The sequence below is a fragment of the Tasmannia lanceolata genome, unplaced genomic scaffold, assembly GCF_043159265.1.
Source record: "Tasmannia lanceolata isolate RefF3 unplaced genomic scaffold, GAP_Taslan_0.1 ptg000018l, whole genome shotgun sequence".
NCBI classification, from domain to species: domain Eukaryota; kingdom Viridiplantae; phylum Streptophyta; class Magnoliopsida; order Canellales; family Winteraceae; genus Tasmannia; species Tasmannia lanceolata.
In genome coordinates, this window is record NW_027518695.1 from 10140480 (window position 1) to 10165475 (window position 24996).

General features: G+C 37.4%; 3 protein-coding genes and 1 long non-coding RNA gene across 4 annotated transcripts in view; 2 read left to right on the forward strand and 2 right to left on the reverse strand.

Moving 5' to 3' along the window:
- Nucleotides 1-330: 330 nt before the first annotated feature.
- On the forward strand, nt 331-4328 carry TFIIS (transcript elongation factor IIS). Its single transcript, XM_077360564.1, has 2 exons — nt 331-625; nt 3189-4328. Exons 1-2 carry the CDS (start codon nt 461-463, stop codon nt 4173-4175), a joined length of 1152 nt encoding a protein of 383 aa, XP_077216679.1. The 5' UTR covers nt 331-460; the 3' UTR covers nt 4176-4328.
- Nucleotides 4329-5117: 789 nt separating this feature from the next.
- Nucleotides 5118-6167, forward strand: LOC143849621 (uncharacterized). The gene is made up of 2 exons (XR_013235733.1): nt 5118-5566; nt 5874-6167. It is a non-coding gene; the product is annotated as an uncharacterized LOC143849621 (long non-coding RNA).
- Nucleotides 6168-7726: 1559 nt separating this feature from the next.
- LOC143851609 (myelin transcription factor) lies at nt 7727-10194 on the reverse strand. The gene is made up of 3 exons (XM_077361091.1): nt 9658-10194; nt 8710-8784; nt 7727-7906 (listed from the first exon to the last, which is right to left on the reverse strand). Exons 1-3 carry the CDS (start codon nt 10069-10071, stop codon nt 7826-7828), a joined length of 570 nt encoding a protein of 189 aa, XP_077217206.1. The 5' UTR covers nt 10072-10194; the 3' UTR covers nt 7727-7825.
- A 3049-nt stretch (nt 10195-13243) lies between these two features.
- Nucleotides 13244-24996, reverse strand: part of LOC143850739 (RING-finger, DEAD-like helicase, PHD and SNF2 domain-containing protein) — a 34598-nt gene continuing 22845 nt past the window's right edge. Inside the window, exons 15-21 of the mRNA XM_077359977.1 lie at nt 22118-22363; nt 18782-18989; nt 17633-17844; nt 16563-16714; nt 15269-15521; nt 14464-14772; nt 13244-13500 (exon numbers count right to left, since the gene is read on the reverse strand). Coding sequence (XP_077216092.1) covers nt 14521-14772; nt 15269-15521; nt 16563-16714; nt 17633-17844; nt 18782-18989; nt 22118-22363 — 1323 coding nt within the window. The 3' untranslated portion in view covers nt 13244-13500; nt 14464-14520. The remainder of the gene's footprint in view (nt 13501-14463; nt 14773-15268; nt 15522-16562; nt 16715-17632; nt 17845-18781; nt 18990-22117; nt 22364-24996) is intronic.

The following is a 24996-nucleotide window of genomic DNA, read 5'->3' on the forward strand; positions in this document are numbered from 1 at the left end:
CTTAAATCTGAGTCCGATAAATACTCACAATCGGTTCTCAAAATCCAAAACAAAAAGAAAAAAGGGTTCAAAATAAACAGAGGCGTTGGTGGAAGATTGGTTGCAATCTACAAATTTAAAAGAAATGTGCCACATGTACGGTAGAGATTTGAGCAGACTCGATCCGCACGTGCGATGGGATCTCTCCTTACGACTGGCTCCACTTCCACAGAGGGCAAAATCAAAACTTCCGCTCTAGATCATCGCAAACGCCAATAATCCAACGACGGAGATATGTCAGCCGTACGATCTACTATATAAAGCCCAGTCCCTGCTCCGTAACTTCTTTCTTCCCGTTCTCTCTCTCTCTCTCTCTCTCTCTCTCATATGGTGAAAACGAAGCTAGGGTTTCCGATTTCTAGGGTTTCGATTTTTCATTATTTTTCTTTAAATTTTTAATCGATTTTGGGAGGTTGGAGGTATGGAATCGATGGAGAAAGAGCTTCTGGAGGTGTTTGAAGCGGCCAAGAAATCGGCTGATGTGGCCGCCACGTCAGACGGTGGATCGGAGGAGGATCGATGCATTGACGCTTTGAAACGGTTAGGAGATTTTCCGGTCACGATGAAGCTGCTTGTTTCTACACAGGTACCCGATTTAGGGTTTTGAGATATTTCGTTTTTGGTTTTAGGGTTTGTAATTTCTTTTTTATATTTTCATTGGAGTAAAAATTGCTCCTAACACAAGTAAACAAAGAAAAAGACAGAGGTTGATTTCGAGGCAACAGGACCTTCTAATGGTTCAATTTGAGAGGAACCATGACTCTCCCAAAACATAAGTTTTTTGTTTTGGTTGTAAATTCTCTACATTTCCATTGTAATAATACAACTATTTAAATACAAGAACAAAGGTAGTTATGCATCATCAGTCCATTTGCCCACTTACAACACACATCATCAATAATCACTACCCTAAAACACAAGATATAAACACGTAATAATTATTATTATGACTACCCCAATAAAACACAATCATAGTATGCACATCTCATTCTTTGTAGAGGCGGAATAAGCGATTTTTGTTACAAGCCAATGGAATGTTTCTGTGGGTTTTTTTGCATAAAAGAAATGAAGACAAATAGCTTTATTCTTCTCAAGAGAAGGGTGCATTAGATTTTGATTTCTAGAGTGTTTTTTTCTTTTTTTCTTTTTTCTAGAGCGTTCATTAGAATTTGTAGTTTGGATATTTTAGATTATGTTTGGATTGTGAGGATGGGAAGAACAGTATGTATTTATTTTCTTTTCTTCAACAACAACAGAAAAAAAAAACAATCTATTTATTCGAGGGTGTATATTTGATTTTTTTCTCTTAGGTTTGAATGTGCTTTTAGATGTACACCCAACTTGCAGTTTGTAGTTGTACTGTCTGGGTTGAAGTTTCTGTTTTTCACCTGTACATATCCTTGAGTATCTATCCTGTTACTTGAGCAGTTCCAATGTGTCCCCATTTGTCATCACATTAATAAGCCAAAAGGTAGAAATGTCTAGGCAACACTAGAGATTATCATTATGACTGTTTTGGAAATGAGCCGGATGCAGCTTGATATGCATGAAGATGCCAAAGGTTTTTCCTGTTTTTATTTGTAGTTTTTACTATTTCCTTATTCACCCTTTGGCTTTTGTGAGAATTGATCTATGGCAGTTAATACATTGGAAATAAATTTTCTGATGTTTTCATTGGTAAATTTGATCTTTTTTTTTTTTTTGAATGGTAAATTTGATCTTTTTTTTTCTATTTTCTAAGTAGGGGAACTCTAGATTCCAAATGTTCTCCCATAATCAGATACATTGGTTTTTTTATTTGTATTTATTCTGATAAAGGGTTATTTTAAATCCCCATTAAAAAAAGTAGTCTATAACTCTATATTGTGTGGGTAAAGAGTACACATCTTGGGATTTGACGGTCATTCAAATCACAAAAACTAGGATTCACTGATTCGTACGAATTTTTATTAAAACAGAACAGACCGAGGAGGTCTGAAACAGAAGTACAAGAGAATAAAAAAGCAAAGCCTGAGCCCAAAATAAGGAGGAAGAAAATCGAATAGCTCAATACTCTCTCTGGGTACCCCATTTCTAGCTGGCCTATCCGCCTCACCATTAGCAGAACGCTTGACATGATGGACGGACAAGGTTTTACCACCCACCCTATCATGGATTTCATCAAAGAGAGCTGCAAATCTCCAAGGAACTGGATGTGTTCCTTTGAGCCACCTAATTACATTCAAAGAGTCCCCCTCTATCTCCACCTTTTCCAATTCTGAATTTTGTAGAAGTTTTATTCCAATAAAAATGTTGGAATCTGTTTCCTGCCCCAATACGTGGTATTCTGATTCTATGCTGGTTGGAATGAAATTTTAATTGAAATTTTGTTCCAATTCCGGTAGGATTCACTGATTCTACAGTATATTTTAATTAGTTTTAAATTTTCTTGTGTTTATATAACTGGAGGGATATAACAGGTGATACTGGAAGGATATAACGGGTGATACAATGGTTTTTTTAAATATGTTCACAAATGGAGCAATCTCTTTCCTTGTGCGTGTGCGCGCGCGCTTTCAAATGGATATAAGAAATCCTTTTCCAAGATGATCTCACTGCTCTACGGCCTTGGGTGGTGGATATTTGGATATTGAGTGGGAAGATGTCCATGCCTTGGCTTGCAGAATTCTGATTGTCTGAGCAATAGGGCTGCAATCAGTAATGGGTGACAAAGGACTTAATTATAACCATATTAGATAAGGTAACATGCAATGGTTGTGCAGTTTATTTGTGTTGACGAGAGGCGACGAATATTGTTATTGAAGTTGGTTGGAGATCTGTTCTGGAGATGGGTGTAAAGAGGTTGTAGAAAGCCAAATTACTCCAGCTATTCTAAAGACTGCATGTAACCATTTTACTTCAATAATATCTTACACAGTTACATGGTTTGGCCTCCCAGTTTCATTTTTTGGTTTTTTTCTTAGCAAATGTTGTAATCTTTTATTATATTATTGCGACCTTCAAGGCATTAAGCCATTAAATTTTGCAATCTCCTACGATTAAATATGGCCGGTTGATGCTCATTTTATAATAGATTAAACTCATATTTTTTTCTTATCTATATCTTTTTCTCCTTAACTTGCCTTTGATAAGGTATTTTCGACTTTCAGGTCGGGAAACGTCTTCGTCCTCTTGCAAAACATCCAAGGGAGAAGATCCAGGCAGTGGCTTCTGACTTGTTTGAGAACTGGAAGAATGTAGTCCTTGAGGAAACAGCCAAGAATAACAAGAAAACTAGCAACTCTGACGTTAAACTTTCTACGAAAGTTGAAATCAAATCTGAGAGGGCTCAGGTCATAAAGGAGGACAATGTCAGGGTTGAGAAATTTCAACGTTCCGAGTCCATGAAAGTTGAGAAGGTTTCAAGGTTAGAAACCTTCAGGGTTGAGAAGGTCGAAAAGGGTGAATCAGTAAAGGCCCAGAAAATTTCAAGGTCAGAATCTGTGAAGGTTGAGAAGGTCGATAAGGGTGAGACTGTCAAAATGGAGAAGAATGGAGGGGCCGAGACAGTAAAGGTTGAAAAGGAACCCCCATCAGCCCCTATTGGGCCTCCAAAGCTGACCTCAATGCTCAAATGTAATGATGCAATACGTGACAAGCTCCGAGAACTTCTCGCAGAGGCTTTGTCCAAAGTTTCTGGTGAGGCCAATGAAGATATTTTGGATGAAGTAAATGCATGTGACCCAATACGTGTGGCTGTATCAGTGGAGTCGGTAATGTATGAAAAATTAGGTCGTTCTAATGGTGCGCAGAAGGTTAAATATAGATCCATAATGTTCAACCTTAAGGATGCAAACAACCCGGATTTGCGGAGAAGAGTTCTTCTTGGGCATGTCAAACCAGAGAAACTAATTGATATGACCCCTGGAGAGATGGCTAGTGATCAAAGGAAACGTGAGAATAAGCAGATCAAAGAGAAAGCTTTATTTGATTGTGAGCGTGAGGCGGCTCCGAAAGCTACAACCGATCAGTTCAAGTGTGGTCGGTGTGGACAGCGGAAGACTACCTACTATCAATTGCAAACTCGGAGTGCAGATGAACCGATGACAACTTTTGTAACGTGTGTAAACTGCAATAATCATTGGAAGTTCTGTTGATACTTGTCGTCGTTCCGCTATCCCTATGTAACAGAATGACTTGAATGAGTTACAAAACTCATCCTTCTTTTATGCTCTTTATGATTCAACATTCATGCATTTGAACTTTCATCAACCTAAAAAATATCTCAGTATTATACTTTGTCTTTTTAATGTTTAATTTGTTCTTAGATGTATCTGTATTCGACTTGATTGCAATTAGAAACTGTCACTTCCCAACTAAATAGATAATAGATAAATTAGCTACTATTATGCAACTACTTATAGTGTTTTAGTTGTCATCCGTATAGGAAAATGTTTTTTCTATTAAATGTGAATGCTGGTGTTAATATCTAACCGTGTCCAAGTTCTTGATATCTATGTTACCTGGGTTCAGGTATGGGCATCAGATATAAGAAAGATTGGATGTGTCTGTGAATTCTATAAACTATTAGAATTTAGATATTTTCGTTTGAGAGTCTTAAGGATAAGATACAAGTATCCTTACTAGTATCTTTTAAGGGATTTGCTAGGGGCCATAATTGGATTTCTTACTTTGTATAATAGCCAACATCATCTGGGTATACACTGTTGACGATGGGGGATAAGCTTCATCGTCGAGAGGGAAACAGCGCATAGTATCATAAATAGCTATTCCTGGTATTACCCATCCGCCGGGAGAGTTTATAAACAAATACAGATCCCTGGTATCATCCTCTATACTGAGATATACCATGAGACCAGGTATCCTACATCTGAACTGAATTCTTTCTGGTTAAAGAATCTCTTTCTAGTTGCTCTGGAACAATTAGGAGATTCTCTGGAAGAAATATGGGGTTCTGCTTTTGGCGGCAACATGCTATTGGGTGGTGGTCCCGCTTATGGGGTCCCTCCATTGATCAAGAATTTCGATCTTTGGGAAGTATCATGATCATCCAATAAGAAGGGTTTCAATTTATTCAAATGAATGCCTTTTCTCAATCTTACCCGTAGTGCTTAGTCAACTCTGGTTGAGCCCTTCACCTGGAAATTATGTTGGTTTCAGGTTGAATCCAATTCATTTTTTAGCAAAAGCTCAACCCAACAAGGCCCCAGTTGCACCTTAGATTACCTTACTGTCGAAAATAGCATATCAATTCTTCATACATGTTTTTCATTGGAAGCATTACAATACACTTTATCAAGGACTTGAGCTCCACTTCAGGATTCTTGCAATACTGAAAATTTAGTTTAGTAGATTTTTGGATGTTGGATAACTTTTACCATTTTGCAGCTCTTCCTTAAGAAGCCATAATTTTGGGGAGATGGCTTACTTGAGGTTTCTGAGTGGTATTGTTGAGAAAGCCATAATTTGCTTCTCTTCTGATTTTGGGGAGATGGCTTGCTTGAGTTTTCTGAGTGTTCTTGTTGAGGTACTAACATTGTCCTTTAAATATTCATGGAATTTCCTCCACATATACAGGCATCTGTTGCAGTGATTTCTTTTATCAAAGTGATATATTCGCCCCCTTTTCTTCCCCAGGCCACCCCCTCCAGTGTATTTATGCCTACTTTTTTTACACTACAACCGGGGAAGAAAAGGGGTTGAATATCTCAATTCCCTTTTGGGACCAAAATATGGCACTCTTAATGTACTAGCTTTTTCTGTCATGTATCAAATGTGTTGTTTTGCATCTTAATGCAACATGCATGGCCTCCCCTTAAATTTCTTATTTTCAGGTGTGAAGATTTGGAACCTCACAGGCCTCCTGCATACTGGAAAAAGCACAGGATGGTGTATTTCAAGCAAGATCTTGACCAAAATTGTGAATATATGTATTTAAGAAAACAATTCACTCTATTCATTTTTTTTTTTTTTTAAAACCCTTCAAAGTTGATGGCATCTCTCCACTTAGGATTCGTTCTCTTTTCCTTCTATTTTTTTTTTCAATTTTTTGTTTCTAATTTTCTTTCAAGTGGGCTTTCTTCCTGTGGATGAAATTCATTAAGATCAAGGAAAATGAGGGTTTTTCATACTAATGCTCTGGTTTGGGTGAAAGTCTAAGATGGAGTCTTGGGTTTAAAAAGCAAACATTGTTAGATTATCTGAATTTGTTGTCTGCTTATAAGTAATTTAATTTGATTATATGATGATAAAAGCTCCAAGTGCTTCCTAAGGAACTACAAACATATAGTTCTTAGTGTTTTCGTGGGGCAAGAATCAGATAGGACTACTGAGACCAATGTAACACTGAGTTGACCCAGGTGACTCATTCAGCTCTGCCCTGAATATCTCCGTTTCATCGTTTGTTAACCTTTTTTTTTTTTTAAGATAGGGCAATTTGCTCATACGATTTGCTGATCTAAATTGATGGTGAAGCGAGGGGTTAAGTGCAATTTTAAGGATCAAAGGTAGCCAAGGGCTATCAGATTTTTTGTTTTGTTTTGAATGGTAAGTTTTCTTTTTCTTTTTCGGCCTAGGAGATCACACTTCTAGGGTACCCTTTCGATCAATGTGAATGGCCATTGCCCCCACTTCGTTTTCATCCTTTCTAGGAGTCACAATCATTTGTCAGCATATTAAACAAGAGAAATGCTAGACCACCGTCGCCCTTGAAAACAAGGGAGCAAAGGGCACCCCCATTGGTCTGGAATCTGACCAATGGGGGCGCCCTGTGAATCTAGCATTCCCTCCTTAAAACAAACTGGACCTAAAAGTGTTGAGATTTTATGGTATTTTATGTGGCCTTACAAGACCATTTCATTACTCTTGACGATCTCAATCCAATCAAGTTATGACTTTTCTCACTTTTGGAATCTAACAAAAAGTCCTAATTTTCCTTCAGGTACCCAAAGTATTCATAAATCGAATGATCTTAGGTATCCTATTAGCAGATTTAATTTTCCGCTCAGATTTTTTTACCATTGATTGGATTGTTGACAGTAGTTGTCTCTGTAATGAACCAAAATGCTTACAATTGGTGGGGGGGGGGGGGGGGGGGGGGGGGGGACATACTAGATCAGTCTAGCTCACTAAAGCAAAAATGACTTAACTTGCTCGACCACATATATTGCTCTGTTTGGTTGCTTTGCTTGTAGATGGCTGGGAGAATAGGAGAAAAATAAGTCAAAGAGAATTAGACAAGAATGTAAGAGAATGAAAGACGGGGAGAATATTAGGAGGGAGATTTGCGAGTAGTGTTTGGCTGAGCGAGAAAATTAGCCGAAGATGTAGGGTGTCATTATCAAAATATAGGTGGAAGAGAGAAAAGTAAGACAGAGAAAGAGAGAAGAAGAATAAGACAAGAATTTCTCCTAATTCCCTCAACAAATTTCTCCATTTTGGTAAAAAAAGGGGAGAAGATTATTGGGGGAACATCTCCGCCACGTAGGCGCCACCTAGGATAAAAACCAATAATGATGTCTAAAAGTTGTCTAGTGGTTAAAGGTGTAAATGACAACCAAACATGCTCTGGGGAGATCTCTGGGAGATCTTATGCATTTGAAACTCCTACAATCCCCCCAAAACAAGCAACCAAACAGAGCAATATATATGTTTCTTATCAAATCAATAAGGAATGGAATTGAATGTGAATGGAAAAAAAGGAGTCATATTTTCTTGTCATTTACATTCGAATGAGAGCATTTGAATTCTTTGATAGATCATGATATGCTGACAAGGTGCTAAAGGATCATTGATCTGTTGGGCTGTTGCTTGACGATGCTTCTATACTTATATCGACCACTTTCTCTTCTACTGCACTTATTACTTCCTGCATAAGAAAATTGTTTGAAGAAATAGTAAACTCAGTTCATTATATAAGAAATTGATATCTTTTTAATATGGAAAATGTTAAAAACAAAGCTATGCTCTCCTTCCTAAAGAAAACTTATTGGGCCCGACTTCGTTTTATGTGATTGGATCCGTTGATCTGAATGGTAACCATAGATCCCCTTGATCGGATGATCTTGGGCCCTTGATCCATCAAAAGTCATTTTAGGGTTCAGTCTAAACTGTTGATTTATGCGTGGGATGGGACGAATACAATGTGATCTACAACTACAAGATCAACTGTCTTGATTTCAAATACATTCCCCCCTGCCCACTTGTAGGACCCAAAATATTTGCCTTTTACCATTGATGGTAAAAGTGACTTTTATGCTTAGTCATTTTCTTTTAATATAGTAATACTAGGAAAAAAAAATTTGTTTAAATTAGCTAAAATCTGTTAGGATTAAATCCTAATGATAAATTGCCCTCTTCATGGACCCAAAAATTGCCTTTTACTATTGATGGTAAAAGTGATACTCTGTGCTTAATTGTTTTCTTTTCCACCCTCTTTTTCTTTGTCTCTTCCTATGTTCATTTGAGAATTGATCGATTCCAAAACTGGTTATTGGATTCAAAATTGGGTTTAAGTTTGAGCCCAATAAATTCTCCAAAATCAATTCTCAAAATCCAAAATGAAAACAAAGAGGTGGTGGAAATATCATTTCCTTGCTTGTGCCATCCCTCCATTTTTTTCATAAATAATGCTAAAATGTAAAGGCAAAGATGGTCTGAAATTGGACTTGCCTGCAATTGAGTTTCCTTCATCTTTTTCTCTCGTTCCTGTGCTCTCAGTCTCAGGGATTGAAGAGGAGGGAGTCTCTGGTCAAACACAAAAAGAAAAAAGAAAAGAGAGCACCTGTGTGAGACATTGGTTCTTCTACTAGCATTTCCCCCACTGCCTAAAATACTAATTTGCCCCCTCTTGAGTATCTTAGACCAGGAAAATCTTATGGGCAAATAGGTAATTTCACTCTCAGTTTAGGGGCAGCTTTTCGTTTTTAGGGAATGATATCAGCACTACCATATTTTGATATTTTCACAAAGCATCTTGTCTTTTAGTATTTAAAGGGCTGTCAAAATATTATTACACTTCCCAAAAAGTTCTCACAAGCCAATTAAAGAAGAAAAGACAGCTGGATTTGTGCAAATATCAAAACATGGTTGTGCCGATAACATTTCCCTTCTGTAGATGATTCGATCGTAGAGCTGGAAAATGGATTATTGCTCTTTTCTTCTGAGCCGTTCATTTTCATGCCATTGATCGAACGGTTAGGGTCAAAATGCATACTAACATCACGTGGTGAGCTTTTGCTTTTCAAGAAAATTGACAAAAGAAGAAACCACGTGGAAATCGCATTTAACGGAAAATATTATACCAACTTGAAATAATTTGGAGGGAGGTGGAGAAAGAAAATCAACGGGTAAAATGACTACAATGCCCTTGCTATTGATATTTAGAATACCACGTCTTGTCTTTTATTATTTAAAGAGCTGTCAAAGGTCATTAAAATTTCCCAAAAAGCTCCGATGAGCAAATTAAAACAGAAAAGACAAGTTGAGTTGGTGCAATTATTAAAACATAGTAATGTCAATATCAAACCTCCATTTTTCTGAATAATGAAAAAAACAAGAAAAACTTTTTTTCTTTTCCAAAAATTAAGATCATTTTCAAAAAAAATCTCTGAATCTTACCATGCTAGAAGATTGAAATTCCTTCAATCTCCGAAGCTTTTCGATCTCGATCTCGATCTTCTTTACCATCATTTCTCTTTTCTCCATCTCTTTCATCTCCATTTCAAAGAACAAATCTCTCTCTTTCAAAACCCTCTCTGTTTTTTCCTTGTCCAATCGAAGCCTCTCTAGCTTCTGTCTAATCGCGTCCAGCTCCTCCGCAAGAGAGGCATCTAAAGATCCGATCGGATTAATCTCGGAGATCGGACGGTTCTCCTTGTCCGAATCTCCGATCGGCAAGATCTTGATCGGTTTTGGTTTTTGCCGGATTCCGGCTTGATTCACCGTGAAATTCTTCGGTTGTAAGGGTTTCCGGTGAGTCTTTTTCGGATGTGAGAATTGATCTCCGGCGAGGCGAGATTCGATTGATTTCATTTTCTTTGGATAGAATTCGAATAGAGAAACAGAGAGATCAGATGCTCTTTTTTTTTTTGGGTCAGTTCAGATGCTTATTATAGCCGTAAGCCGTTTGATATAAAATCTTTCAAAAATAGAAAAAGATAAGGGGAGATTATGCGCCCTCCTGTTAACGTATTTGACGTCAAAAAGCGTTAAAGTCTGCCCACAATCACGTTAAAAGGGGGGGGCGCATAATCCAACAGGGGGGGTGAAAAAATCATCTCCCAAGATCAGGTGGGGATTTGAATTTGAAAGAGAACCGGCGGAAACGGCTACTATTAAGCAACCCTAGATTTTGTTGATACGAAATTACTATTTTAACCTCTGCTAGAACCTGGCAAAAGTCGTCTGATAATGATGAGGAGATTACATAATTTTCCCGATAAGGTAATCTTGGCTGACGGATTCTCCAGATGGACGGTCCAGATCCAGTATGATGTTGCCGAATGAGAAGTAAACACGTGCCATTACAGTATGACGTGGGCTGTTCTTAAAAAAAAAAAAAAAAATTCTAGGTAAGCTGGAATGAACCTGCTGCATATTCAAGTGCTCAAATCTAATGGCTAGGATCATCCGATGGCTAGTTTGGGTTGGATTGAGTCAATTTTTTTTGTGGGAAAACCTGAGATTCATAAACCCAAACCCTACTCCAATTAGTTTCTCGGGGTCGGATTATTGAAGAAGGAAAACACTTTGAAAACGAGATCTCGCGTGGGAAATAAAAACGGGAGTGATCCAACCGCTGATTTGAGCCTGTTTAAATGGAATTTATTGCTTTTATAGAGATTTGAGGCCCATTTTAATGTCTATGAGTGGACGTGACTCCACTAAAAGATGCCCCCTTTTTTTTCACAAGAGGGGATCCCGTTTTGCTAGCAGTGCTCATTGAAGAATCAGCTTAAGGACAGTAATGCTCAATTCGTTTGGGATTATGACAACCGATTGCCACCCCATTTAATTTTGGTTCCAATGATCGGATTAGGGGTGACAATCGGTAGCTACCAAGGTTTTAAATTTCGGTTTCTGTACTGATTTTGGACCCCACCGAAATCCAAAATTTCGGACTGAAATTCGGTATATTTAAAAAATAGTATTTAATAAATTTCAAATTTTCAACAGGTTTTTTTTTTTTTTCTAATATGTTAAATCGAAATTTCTGAAATTTTGCCAAATTTCGGTTTTAGTCGACCAAAATCTGAAATTTCTTTCGAATTTCGGCCGAAATTTAAAACCATGGTAGCTACACTCTCAAAAGAAAAGGGCCTAATACTCTCAGGCCCTGTTCGTTGTCTGTTTGAGATTGTGCCAACCAATTGTAAGCGATTATTGGACTCAAAATTACATTCAATTTTGAGTCCAACAATAGGTTTGGGGCTCACAAACTGTTGCCACAATCTGAAATGAACAGGGCCTTACAATTAATAGCTTCCTTTGGAAATAAAACCAAATCACTCTTGCTCCCACGCCAAATTGCTGCAACTTTAACTTTTGAAATCCAATTGCTACATTTGGTTGCTTGAACTGGCTCGGAGAGTAGTGGAATAGGAAGTCGAAGGGAAGAGATAAGAATTTTGATTTGCCTAGAATTACCTCGAAAAATTGTGTTTGGTTGCATGGCAAATAATGGAAGAGTACGAGAAAAAGTAGGGGGTGTCATTACCAACATATGGAGAGAGAGAGAGAGAGAGAGCATCATTCCTCAGAAAAATCAACTATAATTCTTTGCTTTTGGAATAAAGGGACAAGAAAGAGACAAGCAATTATTACATGAGAGAAATCCACGGGAATCAATGGGAGTCCAATGCATTTTGGCAACCAAACGTGGAATGGCATGCCAAATCCAAACCAAATTCCGGCGGCTGCCGAGCTTTTGTGCAACCAAACGAAGCTAATAGGGCCACATTTGGATACCCACAAGATTTAGATTTGGATTTCTCACATTTGGTAGTTGAGATTTGGATCTAGATCAAATCCTTAAATTTCCAACTCAGCTACAAGGCTGAAAAAAGATATGATTTTCAAATCTATTCTGCAAGATATTATTTGGAAATCCATATTTGTGGCAAGTATCTTCACCCTCGCTGCTCCTTGACTTTGCTGCAGCAGCAGCAAGACGTCTCTCTCTCTCTCAACATGACCATGAAGATGATTGATGTATTTTGTATCCAAAACTCAAATCCAAATCTAAATACAAAAACATGAGGTATCCAAACGTGGCCCAGAGGAATTAAAACCACAGGAATTTTGATCAACTAAAAGGAATCTGAACGAGTTCTCAAATTCTACATTGGCATCAAGTCTTGCAAGCTATCACACACTACATAATTTGTAGAGAAAAAGACCGACCACATTTTACTCTACAAATACAATAATTTTTCTTTAAACCCAATCCGACTTGAGATTTTGGGTCGGGCCTTGAAAATCAACCCAACTCAAGACCATGATTTCTAAACCCGACTCAGGCTAATTTTAAGGCAATGCCATCTCCATCTCCAGGCCCACCAAATTTAAAAAGTATTCATGTGGGACCCAAAATTGTGGCTATTAGGCATGCTTTCCTGTTTAGATTGTGAGTGGGGCATGGCCCGAAAAGTTTTCCACTTAAAATCCTAACGCTATGAATTGACGGATTACCAAAGCTGAATCCCTGAAGAGAAAGAAGTGCCCTTGTTCTAAACCTAATCCTAGACCCAACATTGAGATGAATGATTTGTACATTAAGTCGAATTTCAAAACAAAGGGCTGCACCTGGTTTACCACCCATCAATTCAATCATTAGGCCAGACAATCCTAGACCCAACAATAAAAAGTTCAAACTGAAATAATGTAGTTTGATCCCCAAGGAAATCAACGGCAAAATAACAACTCAGTGAAACCCGGTATGCGGGCTTAAGGCTTCTCAAAAATGATTCCCAAACTCAGTAATAATTATGGAGACCAATTCTATGAGAAACTTTGAATTGGCCCTACCCACATAACGTTAGCTTGATCATGACCCTTTATCTGGTAGGTGCTATGCTGGAATGCCGTGATTACAAAACCACAACCGTCAGATCATCTAAACTATTTGATCGAAGCCCTGAAAATGGATGGGTAAGAAGAAGAAAAACATGCATAGCAATTGAGCTTCGAATTTGAAGATCAAACGAGTAGCAATATTCAAATTGAGCGATTTTCTCATCATGTATATAAATTGGATGGAGGATCTGTATCCTGTAGGTGGGCCCAAGTGAAGCATCTGATAATATCACTCCCCAATTAACAAAAAAGTTTAATTATTAGTTGCTGGCAAATAAATAAGTCAGCATTTTCATACTTACACGAATAAAAATGGGTGCATAAGCAGAGAGAATTAATAAGAAAATAGCCTCCTTTATTTTTCAGAATTAGAAAGCCAAGAAGCCCCTGCAGTCATAAGATGATATGTAATTAGGTTGGCAGCTGAAAAGGAATAGCAGATAAAGGGAAAAGAGAAAAATGAACATGTGAAAAGACTGATATGCCATTGTCATTTAGAATAATGGCAAGATATAGTGCAGCATGTATTGTCAGCGAGTGATCTGGACCATTGACCTGCTGGGTCATCACATGGATGGGATAGAGTAGGAAAATCATGGAATAACATTGATGCTTAATTTTCTTTAGCAGTCCAATTTAAGGCCCACTTATTGGACGGCTAGGATCATCCATCCATTCACCCAGATTTTTGGTTTTGGGGCATATATTTTTCAGCCCAAAAGATTGGATAGTTCTGTTAATTTTTAAAATTTAGGAATGTTTCACGTGCTAGGAAACTTCCTAGTGCTTATTTCCATGCATACATGGAAATAAACACAACGAATCAATGCATGCATATACATAATATATAGTCAGATACATATACATACCATAATATGTGTGTATTTGTAACTGCATTAGTAAAAGAAATGCATATGCAACACAAGGATGGACAGGCATACCCATACATACAGGGTATGTTTTGGAAATCATGAAAAAAACATTCAATGGAATATTTATGGGGCCAGTTGTGTGTGTGTGTGTGTGTGTGTGTGAGAGAGAGAGAGAGAGAGAGAGAGAGAGAGAGAGAGACCCTTGAAAAACAGGGGAAAAAACCAATGTCACGTAAGGTAATTTTTTTCACTGTTTTTATGGATTTCTCATGCTCTCTCCACTCGTTCCTTCTAAAGTCTCTCCCCCACCCTTATTCCCAACTGATCTATCACAATCGGACCCACCAATATTGCATGGAACTAATTTTTAATGGTTGCCAAACATGCCCATAATGTAAATACACATTCAACAAAATTATATACACATGCATGGATACGATAAAAATGAACGAGGAACAAGGAAAATTGTTTTACATACATTTTTAGAGAAGCCGGCTTTGTGAGAGAAATGCACCCCTTCAAATTCATGAAAAAATCATGAAGACTGCTTCAACCTCCTTTCAGCAGCCAGAGCAGCGGCAACAGCGGGAGGCAAATGCCTTAAACTTTCAGTCGTCTGGTCCGCGTTTTCTGGAGGATCGGCGGGTTTTTTTGGAGAAAAAAGACACTCCACATCTTTGAGTGTTAAAACCGACTCCTCTTGATTCTTTGTGTTTCCACCGATGATCGGATTCATAGTCTTGCTTCTGTTCAATTTGTAGATGCTCTCTTCAACAGTATCCTTCACCTGTGGACAATAAAGGAGAAAAGGGAATGAAAGCCTGTATGTATCTATGTAACGAAACACTGACAAAACATAGGTTTTTCATCTACGACCGGTATTAACAGGACAGAACTCAGATGAATCACTTAGTTTAGCTGAATTAACTAGGTTTTACTGGACTGAGAGAATTAAGTACAAATTCCGATTTCATATAAACACATTAAGTTGACAAATCTGGTTGACCGACCAGATAACTTATCTGGTCCGTTGACTTTTTCGACACACACACACACACACTAAGCCCAGTTGACTTGGAAACCAGGTGGTCTATTTCCGAGTTGACCCTAAGCTTTTGAACAATGAAACAAACCCAAGAGATTCATGTGACCAAGACCTTGGCCAAATAAAGCATCACAAGACCTTAAAAAAGGAAACTGGAGTAGTAACAAAATCAACCATAGATTCTGAAGATAATGTATGAAAGTGATTGCTTTTTCAGAGAGAAAAGTCCTTTGCATACCATGAATCGATGGACGAATGTAATCTTTCCTTGTCCAATTCGGTGCACCCGGTTGATCGCTTGCGCTTCAGTTGCCGGGTTTAGTAGTGGCTCAACAAGAACTACATGCTCTGCTTCTAAAAGATTGAGTCCATTGGCTCCATGTTGGATTAAAAGTAACAGAACCTGAACAGATTTTGGCTTGGGGCTCTTTCCAGTTACTTCCACACTACTTTTCTGTCCTTTGAACTGTGCAATTGCAATCTGTGATTTCCTGCAGTTTCATTTTATATCCTGTCAGTACAATGATTTTAGAACTGACAGAAGGATTTTTATTTTTATTTATTTTTATTTATTTTTGTAATGGTTCACAAGGATATTATTCTATTGATATGGCAAAAATGATTCAATTACAAGGTAAGATAAATCATTTATTTATAGGAAGATAACCCATAAGGCCATAATCTGACTGAGCTATAAGGTGTCCCAAAATTTATAAACATCTAATGGATCAGGGCAGTAAATCTTCAACTCTTTTTGGCCATTGGACACTGATTTTTTTTTTTTTTTTTGAATGGTAACATTGTCATTGGATACTGACTAAATCTCTCATTTGTTAGCGCAGTCGGTATGTTTCACGCGCAAAAGCCATGAGTTGTCAAACTCGGGTCACAATTTAAGAAATTTGTCCAAGTCTACTTGTCAAGGCTTGAGCCAAGTTTCCCTACAACGATACTCGATTTGACTAGACTTTACCTTGCTTACAAAAGTGGAGTAAGAAAAAGAACTCGGTCGAAAATCCAAAGAATTGGGAAACTTCACCTTTTATTGGAACAACATAAGCTATCATAAAGGCAAAGATTGTTGTATCATTAGCATTAGAAAATGGCAGTGTCACAGCATCGCTAGATTGAAAAGTGAAAGATAAACTCTGAAAATATTTCAAACAGCACAGAGATCAATGTTCAAGACCCAGACTTCACTTGCTACGTGCCACACAGCAAGCAGAATCTGTTTGTTGTGTTAGAGATTCTACTTCGCCAATTTGCAATGGATTTTCCCTCTTGAGGAAGTAAGTGTGCAAGAAAGACTCAGCATTTCAAAAGTCAAAACCAAGTGGATTGAGTCTCGAGAACTGATTTTTCAAAACCTTTAGTTGACAAATCGTGGAAGGTCTGAGATAAGATAAAAACTTTCAACTATGTCACAGGATATAAATAACTAATTTTCCATGAAAGACTCAGCATTTCAAGCCCTCACACCCCATGAAAGCAAAACCAAAATATGAAAATTAACTTTTCAGCAAATAATGTACCTTCCTCCTTTCATTCGAATGTAGGTGATATTATTAGCATCCAAAGCATGTTCCAGCACGTCAAGAACATCATTCCAGCTAGAAAATACAATAACTTTTGCCTCTTGATCTGTACTTTTGATCCACATGATTCTCCTTGTGACTGCTTCAATCTTTATGACAAAAACATTCATGACACAAGATGAGATCTTTTTCATAACTTGAAAGGAAAAAATAAATGGCAGGTATACTAATTCCATATGATCACAATTATTGCCAAAGTTGTATGAAAGCTTCATGTCCTTATTCTGCAATAATGGAAACTCAATTCAACTTTAACTTGCGCAAGTACGAAATTGACAAAATATGGAAATGGAATATGATTTACAGCAAAATGAATCAGATCACTTTAACTAATTTCAGAGCAAGGTTACCGTCGTGATCACATAAAAAAAAATACTATATATCACATAAACAAACACTTTCCTCATATGTGTGTGTGTGTGTGTGTGTGTGTCTGTGTGTGTGTCACTGTTTTAAAACATGGGTGCGGGTCAAAATGCGGCCAAGAACTCGGTTGATAGGTTTAATAATAATATGTATGCAGAGGGTTTCAGAATTTATATGCAGTTACTCTATATGTAGGCTTGCAGCTTAATATTCAACTTCTTATATTTAGATATATATGAAACATGGAATAAAAATCACAAACTCCTCTCGTAAAGGCCTATTTAATTTCTGAGGGGTTCTGTTGGAAGAAAAATAAGGAGTAAAGTCTAGTTAATGCAATCAACTATAACAGATAAAATTAGAAGATACCAATTGAGAACAAGTTAAAGGAGATGATTTGCACACTCCCTTGTTTTGATAGTGGCACCCCTATCTTTACTTTAGACATTTATGATTGGCTGTTGATAGATTTTCCAGAATTACAACAGCCTCTAACAGCCAAATAGGAAGGTGTAAAATAAGGAGAGCAGTGCTAAGAAGTTCTCATGATTATATTATTATAATGATAAGAAGTTCTCAAGATGTATAAATTAAAACAAAATTTTAAGGAAAACAAGTACAATATGAGAGGAAATACAAACCTTTGTTCCATATGAACCTTGCACAGGAATAGAAATTTCAGAAATGTCATGACCTTTGAATGTATTTGGCATCACATAATCACAGACTTTGGGTTGTCTATCATCTACATATGCAATGTTCCCATACTCTGTACGTTGTCGGCATGTTGGACACATAACCCATTCCCCTTTACAGTGATGAACAAGTTCCTGCTCTGTCATTGCAATCAGACCTGCAACCAATTACTTAATTACTCAAAGGCCAAATCAGGATGGTGAGTACATATAAGAACTTCACAATGCCTCCAAGCTTATCTCGCCTGAATAATAGTGTAAACCTATATGAAAATTTAACATAGACACATTTTAAAGTGTCAGTGCCTGTAACAAAGCAGAGACATTGTCACCAGGTATTAACATCAACCCCGGCAAGGCAAACCAGAATCATCGATACATCAATTATTATTAATATTACCTTATATAAGTTCCAGAAATATACACAAAATAAAACGAAAGAAAAAACACATCCAGAGTCTAGACTAATGGATATGCATAAAACTGTCTGTGTGTGTGTGTGTGCACGCCCTTCTGAGTCTTGAGTGAAGTTCGCTTGCTGGTTAGGCTTGGTTGACTTGGTCATGTAAACTAACTAATAGGCGGCGTTTATGCCGACTACAAGACTACGACTACAGAGGCATTCCGGTAGGAAGGCCGACGACTATGTGAGTGAAGTTTGCTTGCTGGTTAGGCTTTGTTGACTTGGTCATGTAAACTAACTAATAGGCTGCGTTTATGCCGACTACAAGACTGCGACTACAGAGGCATTCTGGTGGGAAGGCCGACGACTACGTGTGTGTGTGTGTGTGTGTGTGTGTGTGTGTGTGTGTGTGTGTGTGTGTGTGTGTGTGTGTGTGTGTGTGTGTGTGTTTATTGAACCCCAAACCCCCGACCCCTCCTCACGTGCTTCATTTTCTTTTTTAATAAATTTTCAATTGTGCCCCCTAAGTGCGCAATTTTTCGTGCCAAGTGTTATCCAACCAACATATAACATTTTTTAGATATCCAGAACAAGTATATAACTGTATTTGCACACATATATGTACAGATGCATGCATATTTGTAGTTTTCTAACTATATGGTAAAATTAGGGTTTCCGGAGTCCAAACTTACATTTACAGCAAGTAAAATGTCCACACTGGAATACCACCTTCTGGATGCTGAGTTTTTCATGACAAACTGGGCAGAACTCGTCATCAGACTTACTTGAGCATTCAACTGTCGTATGAAGAGAAGAAGCTTCTAAGCTGGTTGTACCTTGAGGCATGGACGAAGTATTGGGGTCATCAAGTTGAGTTTCCTGTTTAGACAGCACCAACCCCTGGAAAAAGTTTCCTTTCCAGTAAGTACCAAGGGGATAACAAGAATTCATATTTTTCAAGAAAAATCAGAAAAAAACAATGAAATCAGATATAGAAAGAACTAACAATCAGGATGAATTTTCGTCCTCATGGGAAAAGCAAATAACCAAAAACCAGTTAGACATTAATCATGGAATAAAAGAGAATACAATAATAAAAGATAACTTAGAAACATTCATAATATTAAGAGCTTCAAGATGGTAAAAGGTAGCTAGAAAGATAGTTTCAAAAGGCAAACGACACCAAAGTGACAAATGAGGACAGTAAATTCAAAATTATCTTGGAAATAAAGTTTTAGCAGCTTTCACAGAAATTTCAACAAGCAGAAAGCAAATGGAATATCATGTTTGAAATCCAGAAGTATGGCATAGTAGAAGAAGCTTAAGCAGGGATTAAAAATCTAGCAAAAAAAGAAAAAAGAAAAATCAGAAAACCCAAAAAAGAAAAAGGAGGAAACACATATATTGAAAAATTATAAAAATAAATTTAAAGAATCCACTCATGTTGCATCATGTAAAAATGTTTCTCATCATAAACCAGTACCCATGAAGTATTACTTGAATTGTGTGATCCTTCATTTTTTCTATTTTGGACTTTCCATGATCATTACATGGATGGGCGTGAACAATAAACATTAATTAAAAAATATGAGTCTAATCAAAATGCGTTGGTTCAAGTATCTTGCCATCCATTATTTAACAGCATTGATGAAATTACAAACAAAAATTACATGACTTTAAAAATTATAAACAACATTATTTTCATATGGCATTAAAGAGGACTTAATAAATGCCGTTGTTTGGGCTTCAAAGAGAAGTTTGAGTCCATGGAGAATATCCTATCATGTTAAATAGATTTTCAATTTGTCCTTGGTATGGATATACTGTGTCCTCATTAGTATCTGAGGTGAACATAGGATCACAGAGATTTGCAGGGGAAGGTGTCACTAGACCAGAATTTTTGTCTTCAAAATACTTTCCTACTACCAATGACAAAGTTTCATTTACTAAAATAATTAGAGATTAAAAAACATATAATGGAAGGTGAAAATAAATTGTTAACAGCTTATAACATGAAAAAACGAAATGAAGGATGACAAGGGACATCAGTAACATCCTACAAAAATTAGAACCTAAGGGGTTTGGATTTTCAAAGTCTTGGGAGGAGGATTAGTAATGGTGAAAGAACCCAAAAGGAGGCTGTTAGTATGGAAGAGGAGCAGTGGTGGGGAAAAACTGGAGAAGAGGGAAGGGAAGAGTGAGACACTAAGGGGTCGTTTGGATACGCTCTCTTTAGAATCTTGGATTTTAAGTAAGAAATCCAGGTTTTAGAAATCTCTCCCCCATCCTGAGATTTCTAAAACCTGGAAACATGGGATGATCTCCTGCTCTCTTGCTGATGGAAAGAAGGGCGAGAAATCAGAAAACGATGGCTGGTCTCCTTCTTCTCTCGTCTCCCATGTACCATTTTGAGGAAATCCAAGATTCTAAAATCTGCGTATACAAATGGCCCCTAAAGGAAGGGAAGGGAGGTGGCGGCAGCAAGTGGAGAGCGTAGGTGGAGGGCCGGCAGCGGCTGAAGGTTGGAAAGGAAGGCGTGGCAGCGACGGGAGGGCTAGGGTGAGGGGCGGCGAGAAGTAAGGAGGACAGCCGAAGGGGGGTGGCTCTAGGGCTAGGGTTGGGGTGGGTGGGTGAGGGGGTGCAACGACCAGGGTTAGGGTGGGCAGTGACGAGTAGAGGGTGGTGCATTGGGGACTGGAAGAGGGAGGAAAGCCGAAGTGAGTGTGTGTGAGTGTTCCCTAATTCCTTGCTGCTGCTGCTTCAACGCTCCAGGATCAAAACATGGAGCTTTGATACCATGTTCGAAGTAACATGAACTCAATGAATAGAGAAGAAGAACAAGAACAAGAATAAGTTGGGAGAAAGTGAGAGTCACCTAAGGAAGGATTAGGATGATCCCATGGAGCTGATTTTTTGGGCACACCCTATCTATATGAGGGCCTATCAAATGAATGCTTTGGATCATCCAAATAATGTGGCCCCCTATGTTTGTGTGCTCTGCTCAAATAAGCTTATCTGAGCAGCTGCTCAAAACCATTTCCTCTCTCTCTCTCTCTCTCTCTCTCTCTCTCTCTCTCTCTCTCTCTCTCTATATATATATATATATATATATATATATATATATATATATATATATATATATATATATGAGCAATGATAGATGCAAGGGCCCGTGATTGGTTCCACGTCATTGAGTGTAACCAAATTTACATTTTCAACTGATTTTAACCGGTTACACTCACATGGAACCAATCCAGGGGCCTTTTTTAGTCTTTATGCAAGGGCTCCCTTGCATCTATCATTCCTCATATATATATATATATATATATATATATATATATATATATATATATATATATATATATATATATAAGATGTTAGAAGGGTACGCACACACACACACATATGAAGCCTAGAGTTACATGTATGACCAAAATACCCTTCTAAGATCTAATAATTAATATTTTTTGATATTTTATATAAAATGATGCCACCGGGAATATAAAATATATGACCTCCAAATTCCCAAATTCTAAATACCATATTACATCCATCCAAGTAGTATACCAAAGAAACATCTGCCATTCAAAAAAAAAGAAAAGGAAACATCTAGGCCAAGTTTGGAAACTATGAAAAATTATTCCATGGAATATTGATGGGCCGAATTGTGTGACAGAGATAGAGACTAAAGTTAGCAGGAGTGGAGATAGCACCACAAATCCCTAAAATATAGTGCCCCTCACTCCCACCATCTCAAGTTTTTCCTCTCCTGCCCATCTCTCACAGCTGGCCCTATAATATTCTCTGGAATAATTTTTCATAGTTTCCAAACATGGCCCTAGAGTCACACGAAGTAATTTCACAGAGTAGATCAGATAGTATCTACAGCAAGACATTGATAATCAAATTCCCCTTCATACAGGCTGTGTACAAGTGAAAAGTGTACAAGTGAAAGATCTAGAGTTGCATGAAGTAAGGTCACCAATAAAATCAGATAGTATATCGAACAAAGGTATTGATATCTGTACCCTTAAATAACGAAGTTGCCCCTTGATGCGTGATAATGCGGACAATGCCAGGAATTTCTCATTAGTATTCTGCAAACTAGCAGTAATTATTTCTTCTGAACTTATAACGTCAATGGCAGAAGTGTCATTTTCAGTCTCCCTTAGACGCAATCGTGAGGTTGCCATCTTAATATCATCATGAGCACACAAAATTTGAGACTGAGCAAGTGACAAGAATCTTGCTTGGGCATACTCCTTGCGCATCGCCTTTAGCAAAAATGAGCACAAAATGAAACTCCAATGGAAAGAGCAGTTAATGTATGCAACCAAGAAAAGGAAATAATAAGAAGTTTCAATAAAGATTTCACTGCATGTATAAATGCATTAAATACAGAAGAAAAAACACTGTCCAATTAGTGAAGCTAAAAAGACCAAAAAGAGGATGATAAATAATTTTGACTTTTCATGATATCATTCAACTAACTTTCCTATTCTCAGCCATAAGGATTTGAAGGATCAATCAACAAGTAAATACGGATAAGATATGAGCTGGATAAAATTAAATGGTCATAGTGAAGTTGTGATACACATATACGGGCACAGATACAGACACGACTATGAAGCGTGGAGATAAGACTGGGCACTTTCCAATATCTAGGACGCAGGCAGAGATACAGGTATCGCATACCATGCAAGTAAAACTTTCAAAAACTCGACTTAGATTTAACTTGGAAAAGCAATTATTAGTACATCAATGACATCTAGAAAACTCGCATGCTCAAAGTATAAATTACAAATATGCAACAGAAAAACTAACGACAATTGAATATCGTGTCCGATATTCAACAATATGCAATAGCAACACTCGCAACAATACCCAAAAGTGCATGATATTTGAATACCATACAGTATCGGGTACTAATGTCGGTGTCATATCATGTCCGATACAATAAATATGGCCAACACAAGTATCTGGGTATCATAGTATGGTCATGGCCATAACATGATCCCTTCTCTAAAAAATAACATGGCTAAGGAAAAAATATTAGTTGATTCATAAAGCTATTCATAAAGCTCACTACCCCAATACATAAAACGAAACGATAAATGCTTCAAAGAGACAAACAGTTGCATGCTTTTAACATGAGGATCTAAATATGTAAATAAGATTGTACGCCAGGTCTCACTCGTAAAAATAAGAAAAGGGGCAATAAAAAGGACTCCGCCAGTTTTCAGGGTGTGTTTAATTAGCATGATCATGTCACCATCACAGTTATAAATGAGATTGGTGACGCTCATCAAAAAAAGAAAGGGTGAGGACTCATCAGTTTAAGTTATCTGTAAAACAATTATCATATGAAAAAATCATAAAATGAAGCATTAATCACATTCACCAAGGTACCTATAGAAGTAAACAAACACGCATGGGAAACATATATTTCCATTCAATCATAAAACCACTATAAAAGGGCATTGGAAGCCAGGGAAAAATGATGGGTCATGTACTTTGAGATAGGTTTCAAAAATCCTAATAGGAATGACTTTTTTATTGAATGCCAGTAGTAAATAAAAAATGATTTGAAAAATTAAAGGAGTACATCAAAACAGTTGAAAACATTATTACAAAGAGGGCAGAGGTCCCCACACATAAATATTGTCTATTTACGCCATCCCTTGTCAAATAATTGGCGGGAGAGTTTAATGAGGATGAAGTTAAAATGGAAATTCTTTCGGCGTAAGGATTAGCCTCTGGGGTCATTTGGGTTTACGATGCCCACGAATCAAGATAAATGGGATCATGGGATAAGTGAAATTATAAGGGTTATGAGAGGATTCTTCTTGAAGACAAGAAAGGAAACTCAACTTTGGCTCTTATCTTATGAGGGTCATGAGGGGATTCTTCTTGAAGGCATTAACAAGAAAGGAAACTCTATCTTGGCTCTTATCCCAAAGAAAAGTCCAATGGAAATCAAGGATTTTTGGCCAAGGAGTTTGGTGGGTAGCCATTTTTGAGTTTGGTGGGTTACGAATAGAAAATCCTCGTCAAAACATTATCCGAGGTTGAGAAAGGTTTTGATTTTTGACGATGCTATCTTGTAGTTTTAAGGGGCTTTTATGGAAGGGTGCCAATATTAATGGGATTCTTATTGCAAATGAATGTTTACAGTCCTGGAAAAGGGATGAAAAGGCGATCTTACTTGCAAAATTGACATGAAAAAAATCTTAGGTTTGTGTAGTATTAAATGGGAAAGAATGGGTTGGGGCTTTTATGGAAAGGCACCAATATTAAATGGGATTCTTATTGCAAATGAATGTTTACAGTCCTGGAAAAGGGATGAAAAGGCGATATTACTTGCAAAATTGAAATGAAAAAAATCTTAGGTTTGTGTCGTATTAAATGGGAAAGAATGGGTTGGGGCTTTTATGGAAGGGCACCAATATTAAATGGGATTCTTATTGCAAATGAATGTTTACAGTCCTGGAAAAAGGATGAAAAGGCGATATTACTTGCAAAATTGACATGAAAAAAAATCTTAGGTTTGTGTAGTATTAGATGGGAAAGAATGGGTTTGGGGAAGGAATGGAGTAAATATGTCATGGCTTGCATCTCCCCCTTGTATTTTTCAGTTCTATAAAACAGAAGGCCAATGGGTTATTTTGCAACTATGTTGCATGGATTCGGATTCGTGTGTTGGGATCCGACACGGATTTGAGGTCTTGGATTTGGCAAGCTCCCAAAAGTAGGATTCGGATTCGGAAATTTTTAAATAAAATAAAATTTACAAATTAAAAATTTAAATATGTATATGTGTGTGTGTGTGTGTGGTCATGAAAAATATGAGGGTAGACGGTTGCTGCGAGTTTTGTATTAAGAGAGTCAGAGGAGAAAGGGGTCGATG

Excerpts from the sequence above, each read along its gene's own strand:
- TFIIS (XM_077360564.1), top strand. The coding sequence starts at position 461 with ATGGAATCGATGGAGAAAGAGCTTCTGGAGGTGTTTGAAGCGGCCAAG. Across the intron at positions 626-3,188 it reads AGCTGCTTGTTTCTACACAG|GTCGGGAAACGTCTTCGTCC; the intron begins GTACCCGATTTA and ends TTCGACTTTCAG.
- LOC143851609 (XM_077361091.1), bottom strand. The coding sequence starts at position 10,071 with ATGAAATCAATCGAATCTCGCCTCGCCGGAGATCAATTCTCACATCCG. Across the intron at positions 8,785-9,657 it reads AATTTCAATCTTCTAGCATG|AGACTCCCTCCTCTTCAATC; the intron begins GTAAGATTCAGA and ends GTGTTTGACCAG. Across the intron at positions 7,907-8,709 it reads TGAAGGAAACTCAATTGCAG|GAAGTAATAAGTGCAGTAGA; the intron begins GCAAGTCCAATT and ends TTTCTTATGCAG.